This window comes from Triturus cristatus, chromosome 4_1 (genome assembly GCF_964204655.1).
Source record: "Triturus cristatus chromosome 4_1, aTriCri1.1, whole genome shotgun sequence".
Taxonomy (NCBI): domain Eukaryota; kingdom Metazoa; phylum Chordata; class Amphibia; order Caudata; family Salamandridae; genus Triturus; species Triturus cristatus.
This window is the reverse complement of record NC_140585.1, coordinates 754,319,769-754,329,457: the sequence shown is the minus strand read 5'-3', so window position 1 is coordinate 754,329,457 and position 9,689 is coordinate 754,319,769. Positions and strand designations below refer to the sequence as shown.

The following is a 9,689-nucleotide window of genomic DNA, read 5'->3' as shown; positions in this document are numbered from 1 at the left end:
TCGCTATTTTCGCTTTCTCTGAACAGTTATACACATAAAGGTTAAAGGTTTTGCCTACATCTGTGGTTGATAAATAATGTGAACTATGCTACCTGTAAACTGTATGCTTTAGGGTCAATGTTTCACGTAATGCCTGTTTTCAACACCTAAGGGAGTTTTTTCTGTGTTGCTAGTAATGATGCCTGATCTTCTCCTGAGCTATTTTGTACTTAATGCCATAGTAATTTATACAGCAATATGTGGGACAACGATTCTTGGATGATGTCATCAGTGTTGTCATTGATAACATGTGAGATGTCATCACTGATTTCATAAATGATGTCATAGAACAAGTCATGAGTGATGTCATATGTGAAGTCATAAGCAGAGCATGAGGGGACGAAAGTTATAGTGAAAGTAAAATATGTTTGATCCATTTTCAGCCCTGTGCTTACCTTTAAAGAGAGCCCAATAGCGCAGCAAACAAGTGACACATGTATGTGCATTCCTTTGGCCACTCAGAGCATTAAAGAAAACACATTAAAGGTGACAGGAGGAATGTCTGCAAGTAGTTTAAATCACTAGCAATTTCTCTGGGTAGCATTCCTGCCCATCCTTTTACACTCACTGTGCCACTCTAGATAGATGCTTGCCTTATGTAAATCAGTCAAAGCAACCCCTAAATTAAGCCTTTCCTGAAGACCTTGCTCCCGTTGGAGAGTCATGTATACAGAGGGAGTCTTGAGAAACTAGCTGCAGTGCAATAGTACCAAAGCCCCCAGTGGTAAACAACAACAGCAACCAAGGATAATGCACAGTAACCATTGGTTGATCCAAGACCAGCACAAAATGCCTGTCATTTACACGGGAGGGAACTTGAGAATTCCTGTGATGTATTCAAGATGTACTTGAGCACATCTGCGTGAATTCCGTTTGTACCTGAACATCTGAATGATGTCCCCAAATTTGTTCCTGTGCAGGTCTTTTGACATACGATATAAAATAGCTGCCTAAATTCCGAGACTGCAGGCATGTTCTGATTTACTCCAAAGCAAAGGTTTGTGAATATGGTCTGTGCTGCACAACTGCATTTAATCAACAGGACCATAACATAAAGATATATAAACAGGGGTGGCTGTCATGGCTTGCGGGGTTCGTGAGGGGGATCTGCGGGGGAGGAATTTAAAAAAAAGGTAAACCTACTTTGAGGCCGGGTCCCGCGTCTTCTGTGCTCCTGCTCTCCTGCCTCCAACAGGAAAAGGAAGCAGGCAGCCAGGCTCCCTCCCCTAAGCCAATCACAACGCTGCAATGCAGTGTTGTGATTGGTCTGAGCACCATGACACGGCACTCAGCCAGGGACTCGCGGAGGTGGGCATGTTCTACATGCAGGCTGTAATACAGCCTGCATGGAGAACACTGAAAGTGCGCATGACTGGTTTGGGCGACCCGAGAGGCCGACAAAATTGCCATTGCACACTTAGGAGTGGGCAAACCACTCCTCCCCTGCCCTGCCCTGCTCTGTTAGCAGATCAGCCCTGCCAACCCGCCCACCCGCAAAGGAAACATAGAATGGCAATAACTGAAAGATATTACCATTTTATGTTTTTGCTTCTCGCACTGCGAGAAAGCAGTGGGGCGACGATCCTCCGCCATAGCGGGAGAGCCGCCATTGTATATAACCACAAAATCGCCTCATTGTCAGTATTAGCGACTCATATGTAGGTGCAGTGAAAACAAATCACGTGTGCCCTCAAAGTGAATTATTTCAGAAAATATTTGTTTTTCTATACGGTTTAAATTATTGTAAATCAATGATGTTGCACATATTATTGTGGCAAAGTAATTCATCCATGTATATCAATGAAAAAACAAAGAACTTACTGCACCACCAGCAGGGGGCAGGAAAGAAAATTCTAACGCTGCAAAAATAGCATGTTTTGGCGGTGGGGAATCAGCTAAATTAATGTTGCCCTTTTCCCTGCGTGACGAAATTCCTCAGCTAATTCATGCGGAAGTGAAATCTTCATAAAATGCAGTGTAGATGAATGTGCAAAAATGAAACCCGATATTTTTTTTTCTTATAACATACAAAAGTACAATGTGTACCAAATATGATTTTAATGAAAAATACAAACATATTTCAAAAAATGTTTAAAACATTTTGCAACTGTAGAAATTACTGTTACAGAGTATAAATCAAGTTGTCAATTTTTTTAAAAAAAGGCACTCTAACATTTAAAACAGTAGAAATTACTGTTACAGAGTATAAATCAAGTTGCCAATTTTTTTTAAGAAAGCACTCTACCATTTAAAACAGACATACTCGAGTAAATGTTTTTCCTAACACAGAAACACACTTTATTTAATCCGTATACACGTAGGATAAGTTCTACACCTGTAAGTAATACGAATTTTGGAAAAATGGAGTGCTACTTGCAGCAAGAAAGTTCTAAGCTGGGAAATAACTGGTGAGTAGAACAGATAGTCATGTCTATAATGCAATATTTCTGGAAAATTTAGTTTCTGCGCTTAGAGACCAGTCAGGATGTAGAAAACAACAGCAAACAGAAAGTTCCAACTTCACAAATAGACTGCTTGAAGAAGTGGAGTCTTAGTTGTGCTGCTCTTACACTTTGATGGGATTTAAGTTAAATCAATGCTGTTTCTGTGCCGCAGTTGTCTGCTTTGGTGATTTTTTTTTTACTATTGTGTATTTTTATTCTAGTCTTGGTTTCACATTGCCCTTGGCACTGTTGCCCAAGAAGGACACATGCTCCTTTCTCTCTAGGAAGTGATGGTCCGCACGCAGTTTCAGGTAAGGAGTACTTAACTTGGTAATTACAATAGATTACACATCCTACTTATATTGCCACCGATGTGGCTACTGTTGGTCCGATAGAGAAGCTGTAGTCCTGGGACTGGTGTCAGGAATTGGGTATTTCCTCCGCAGGGCAACAGATCAGCCCTATGTCCCATCCCCATACCTGCCAACGTGAACACAAATCTCACCATGTGAGGGGGCAGGCCTTGGAGAGGGGGCCTTGTGTCGAGAAGTACCTAAGATGCCCTTTTTGCCCCAACCTGCCCCAAACTCCCTCCGTCTGCTCCACAAAAAAAGCATGTCCATGTTTATTCACACTCCTTAATGGGTGTCAGCAGTTCAAAGCCTCGGAAAACGAGCTGGAAATCCACTGTTTACAGCGGTTTTTAGTTCATGTTCTCTGCCACCATGTGATGTCGGCTCCTCACCAGGTGATCGTGTGATGGGAGCGGCTATCGTGTGTCACATGGTGGCATCCACTGTGTGAGTTGGCAGGTCTACATCCACTCCGACGTTATTGCCACATGAGGTGAAAAACACACATGTGAATAGAAAAGTTTGAGCTTTGGCACGTCTCCTGTACTATGCATTATAATGCAGGTGTCCAGTGTGTAGGATTATAGCACGATCATCAGCGTCGTTATGGGTCTTCAGAGGTCCTTTAACGTACTGTGGAACCATATACATTGAATATATTTTATGTATTATTGTGAGAAAGGGAGACTGCTTCAATAACATGTCCAATCCTCATTCCATCTGCTACACCAACTTTGCCGTTTAAATGCATGCCAATGAGAACAATGAAGTCATATTCACAGGCAAGGAAAATGGATTTCAATATCTTTAATACTGGCATCTTCTCCTTTGGACTCCAGAGTTGTAAGGTAGCAAGTGTACTAATTCCCACTTAGAGGCACCATGCGGACAAGTACAACCACATATTGGTTAACAGGAATCCATCTAATTCTGGTTTCTTGAAGTGAAACATCCAATAGCACCCTCCATAGCTGCTGAAGGTAGATCTGATAGTTCATTTTTTGACACCATTAGCCGTTGGAGACTCTTCCGTAATGTCCATCTCATAGCTGCTGAAGGCTGGGTTGTCAGTCCCATTTTCTGTGACAGAGTAAGGGGTCCAATTCAAAACCTTCACTTTCTCCTCCTGAAAAGAGTTAAGAGGAGAAGAAATTAATTAAGGTCTACAGCTGTGGTTTGTTAAAAGTCATTCAATACCACCCTGGGTTTCACCTTGAGTCTCATGGGATTTACATGAAATGAGACATATAAAAAAGCCAGAAATATCTCCTTCAATGGTATAACAGTTTCTTCATGCTGTAGTTCAAACTTTATAGATGTTGAGAAAAAGTAGGAAGAGGAATTTAGGCAAAAATATAATTTTGTACTTTTTCTTTCAGAAAACTGTGTGGACACTGGGCTTTTTGTGAGATCTTAGTACTTCAGACTTCGATAGCATTATCATTATCTTGGTTCCTAAAGATTCATTTTTTTTTACTTTTCTAGATGATGTGATTTTTGAAAGATCGGTGTCTAATGTTGGATTCAAGCCATCTTGAATTTAGGCTGTTCGAACACAAAACTTGTCTAAATTCAGAGGCACATTATTTGATCTTTCAACTATCACAGCTACTATTAACTTAACATATATTTTAGAATCATAAAATATATTTTTTTAAATGATGGCAAATAGTCTCCAATATGCACCAAATAAAAACAAATATAGCAAAGTCCCCATGACCTTCAATACGCTGAAAAATATTAAAACCTATTAAATATATCGTTAGTGCTAAATAATTGAAAAGTGTTATTCTAAAGCCACATTGTATACGTCAATGATAACGAGAAGCTTTTTCTACTTGTATTTTGCTCTGCGAAATGGATGAATTCTCAGCTTTTGTTAATTCCAATATTTTCCTACGTCATCCACCACACCTGATTGTTTTTGATTATAGATTATTTTATAAGGAATGACAAGATTCGTCTAGTAGTTATTATAATATTTCTTTTAATATAAAAACTATTTAAACGCCAACTGGAGGTCAAAAAGAACTTTTAGAGGAATTTGGAGTGTTTTTCAACACTCCCCTTTCTTATCCTAATGTGCGTGTAATTCAGGTCCTCATTGCGAGAGCTGTGGGACCGCCACGTCAGGCCGTCGGTGGCGATCCCACCATGGAGGTCCATCTGCCGCATTACAATGACAAGCGGATGATGTGCGGTTTGAGAGACCGACTGCCACGGATCTGGCGGGCTAGAGGAGCCCGTTGGAGGAACTGCAATCCCTACAATTGTGGCAGTGCCTGCTCAGGCATCGCTGTAGGGATCACAATGTCACTTTCTGGCAGCAGTTTCATGGCGGTTAACCCACTATAAAAAGGCAGGCGGAAAGTGACTTGGGGGCACCTAGCAGGGCCCTCTTCCCCCTGGGCCTCTGCTATAGGCCCTGGCATATCCCTGCACCATGTGGCAGGCACCTCATGGTGCCTACCACATGGTGCAGGGATATGTGAAATGTGTTTATTTTGTACTGCTGCTTGTGCTGCAGCCCGCAGCACACGCCGCAATACAAACTATACACATTGCGACCATCTTGAAGGCGGTGCTTCATAATGTCGATGGCGGGACCACCATCAGCTAGTCCGGCGGTCCCATTGCCGACAGGATGGCAGTCGAACTAACGTCCAACCTCCATCATAATGAGCTCCTAAATTTCTAAAAGTAAGATTAAGCTCTACAACATTTTGATAGGCGATCTCTTGGTGGCATTTAGTCTGATGGAGATATGTTCTACAGGACCAAACACTACACTTTATTAGAGGTTCTGATGGTGATAATGCAATCTATTTAATGTTGCTTCTGCACACATGCCAGAATCTCCCGTACCCCGTCTGCATCCTTGGTGTAACGTGCACCAATAGTCAAGACACCAAATATGATAATCCTCAATGTCCCAGACCCTCCTGGTTTTTGGCCTTTAAAGCCCCACTTACTTTATGCTCTGGTCCCTGGTTTTGTGTGCCCTGAATGTATGAAGTTGTGCTCCACTGCTCTGAATGGGAGCTAACACATTCCAAAACATTTTAGAACACTGTTAGATCATTCCTAATTCTTCCACTCACTCTAAGTGATGTAGCAAAGTTCCCAAGGTCCCTAATGCAAGCAAGGAAAAGGAAACCTCCTCTTTGCTGGAGAGAGACACCCATAAGCATAGTGAATCGTTAGCTATGACTGAAGTAGATGATGTAGTAGGTTTCTCACACCAGTGGGCCCATGTGAACTGCTCCTGCTGCAATACTGGTAGCTGTTCCCCACCACAGCATAAATGTGTGTAACTCAAAACTTATTTCCCAGAGCCTCTCCTGGTTCACCTTCCCATTCTTTGCAGAACACTCCACTAAGTACTGAACCCTTTGGTACCCTACTTTGCATTTACTCTACTTTTTATGGAACTTGAAGCAAGAGCAACATGTTCCTCCTAACAGCGTGCCAAAAACCACCCTGCTATAATCCCAAAGTGATATAGATTTTAATATTCCATCCTACCAGTCTTTAAATATCTTTTTTCGAAAAGCACTTTCAAAGGCATATTGTTGGGGGAGTGATATAAGAATGGTGCCTGTTTTGAGCTTCACTTTAATTAGTCAATTAACAGTATTTTGGCAGGAGACAGCTGTTTTCTTAAATCACTATTTTTAGGCAAGGTTTTTGACATCAAAGACTACTCCTGTTTTCTTTCAGATTTGGAACCCTATCTCACAACACAAGGCTGTTCACAGAGATTTGCCTAACAACACTCAGTATGGTGATGCCTTACTTTCACTAGGATTTCATTTTTATAGATCAGCGTATCATCTGCCTTCTTAAATGTGGATGTGAATAAAGTCAGTGGGGTGGTTGTACTTACTTTGCTGCCTCTGCAGTACGAAATGAAATCATAGATGTAGCTGAAGTCCCGTTTGGTTAGGAGAAAGTCTGGGTTTACCGTTTGCTTCAGCCCCCCTGCAAAAGACGAAAAATACGCATCATAATGACATGGTTACATAAATTCATAGTTATAAAGATATGGACCAGATTCATTCTATGAACTTCAAATCATCAGCATAAACTATAGGGTCGACTCATACCATGAACTGAGAAGGCTCACCAAACAAGCTTTATAGCCAAGAGAAACTTTTTGGAACTCAGGCAACTCAGAAGATATACACAGCCAAAGCAATATCGGTTAAAAAAGATCACGTGAACTTTCATATTATGGCATTCTAAAATACTAGCCAGACAGGCTCAACGAAGGTAAAACAGCCTCCTATAAGTAGCCTGGCTAACACTGAAACTCATGTATTTGGTGTTGGGCACATGACTTTAAATGGGATGAAAAAAATCGGTGGTCTCTCAAAGGGGCGTGGCCGATGTGATTAGGGCATGGCTTAAAAGGTAAGCTAAAAATCTGTGCTTAGCATAGTGTGTCACCCGACTGGTAATTTGCTGCTTCTGTCATTGCATCCAGATATATAATACAACAAGTAAAATTTCACCTACAACAAGCCAGGACTCTTGGCTTTGCCAATGATGAGACTCTGAATGTGTGTCTTTGAAGTTACATCAAAGGCATTGAACGGTGGCACTGCTGCAGAGTTATGATGTATTTTTTCACCCTGAGCTGAGGGTAAGGGCAACAATGGAGAGCCCAATAGGGACCCCTCTCAGCAAATGCTTTTTAGAACTGCCGGGGCTGAGCACCGGCAAACCCGGCCCACTTAAAGCCCCAGTTGTACAAATCAAATACCCGCAAGGGTCTGACTGAGATGCCATTCTATACCTAGGCAAAAGAATCCCCTACAGTTACCAACAGAGCTCTTCACTTCACAAACCTCTTAAAACACTCCACTCCTTTGGAAGAAACTACATACCAAATACTTTTGAGATGACGAACTTCCTCTCCAGGTTGGTTTGGTGTCCTAGGTGTAGTAAATATTTTAAAGTCCTGCAAAGCGCTTTATACAGGGTGGTCACCTTAAGGTCAGGAACTCTTACTCTAGTACTGCTAAAATTAAAAAATGCAAACTGCAGTAAAAAATAAGCTTTCTTTCTACAGTGCATGTATGAGATAAAATTTATATGTGATATGACTGAGTGTGTCTTTAGATGTAAGATATTACCATATGAATTCCAATGGTCACTATGAATCAGACAACAGAAAAGCGTTGAGAATAAAATTCTATATTTGCATTGTCCAGCATTCTGTCCATCAATTGTTTCTTTTGCATATGTCGCCCTAAGTGGGAAGGGTATGCCCAGACATGGGTCCCGTGCTCACTACACCACTGGATTCAAGCTAACCTGGCTCCTGAGGGGCAAAACCCTGAAACCTGTCCTTGGATGCTTGTTTCCGGTCCAGGAGGACCTGGCCTGGCAGTTCGGGCTGGACTGTTCCCATTGGACTCAGGGTTAAGACTGATTTGCATATGACTGGGTTCAAACTGGAATGGCATGGAGAGCAAAATAAACGGTGGATTTAGGCCCAGATCTCTGTACTGGGGTGAATGTATGGCATTGTTCGGCATTCTGTCTATCAATTGTTCTTTTTGCATTTGTCACCCCGAGTGGGACGGGTATGCCCAGCTGTGGGTCCTGTACTCTCCATGCCACTGAAGTCAAGCTATCCTGGCTGATTAGGGGTGAAACCCCGAAACCGGTCCTAGGATGCTTGTTTCCAGTCCAGGGAGGACCTGGCCTGGCAGTTACGGCTGGACTGGTACCATTGGGCACAGGGTCAACACTGATTTGCATATGGCTGGGTTTAAACTGGAATGACATGGTGTGGAAAAAAACGATGGGTTTTGGCCCAGATCCCTCTACTGGGGTTAATGTATGACATTGTTCTGCATTCTGTCCATCAATTGTTCTTTTTCCATTGATCATTGAAACAACATCATGGCAGGAGTCATGTCATACCTGAGATTAGCATGGAAAGTAATGTTGCAACAAAAGAGGAAGATTAAAGTAAATTCAGAGGAGCAACCTAAATGTACCATCCGACGGAGGAATCAAACAGAAAATGACAACCAAGGATGACAAAAAGAAGAAGGACTTAAATCACATGGGTCTCAGACAACAAGACTTGATGAGCACAGATTCCACATGCCCCTGGAAATAGCACAACTGAACCCAAATGAAGAAAGAACTATCTAAATTGTTCTTTTACAAGACCTTACTATTTATGTCTAACCACATGAATTTTTACAATTTGTATGTAGCATAAGGCGCGGAACTGAAAGCTGTCTTATGCCAAATGCGAAGGCTCCTGGGCGAAGAGGAACCCAGTCAACTGCAGGGAGTTAGCTCTTTTTTTTTTTTTTTTTTTTGAAAAACCTTTATTTTAGATCAGTGACACAGCTATTCAGCCGACAACCCGGAGGTACGGCAGCTTTAGAGATTCAACACATGCTTGCGTCCACATATCACTGACAGGAGAGCCAAAGGTTCTATTTTGCATAAACATAAATACAACCCTAAACACAAGCAAGGCGAAAGGTACTGTAAACACCAAGAGAGGTTCCCATCAGGGGGGACGAGCCCCATCACGTCCAACAGGCACAGATCTATAGTAAGGGAAAGGAGGGAAAGGCAGAGACTCTAGAAACAATCACATATCAGCGGGAAAGTCAAAGCCGGAAAAAGACTAAGGGGAAAGTTGCTCCTGAGGCGGATCCGGGTCGGGGGGCAGGCATATGTCCCCTCTGTACTGGTTCCATGGCCCCACACAGCATGCCATTTCCGAGGGCGCCCCCGAGCACAATACACTGTCTTCTCCCTAAACATGCTCCAGTCCATGTTTTCCATCCACGCTGTCAATGTGGGCGGCCTATTGGAG

At 42.3% G+C, this 9,689-nt stretch overlaps 1 protein-coding gene across 1 annotated transcript in view; it reads right to left on the bottom strand.

Annotated features, from left to right (window-relative positions):
• Positions 1–2,075: 2,075 nt before the first annotated feature.
• Positions 2,076–9,689, bottom strand: part of LOC146855484 (sodium-coupled monocarboxylate transporter 1-like) — a 78,726-nt gene continuing 71,112 nt past the window's right edge. Inside the window, exons 14-15 of the mRNA XM_085653320.1 lie at positions 6,723–6,817; positions 2,076–3,962 (exon numbers count right to left, since the gene is read on the bottom strand). Of these exons, the coding sequence (XP_085509446.1) occupies positions 3,831–3,962; positions 6,723–6,817 (227 nt within the window). The 3' untranslated portion in view covers positions 2,076–3,830. The remainder of the gene's footprint in view (positions 3,963–6,722; positions 6,818–9,689) is intronic.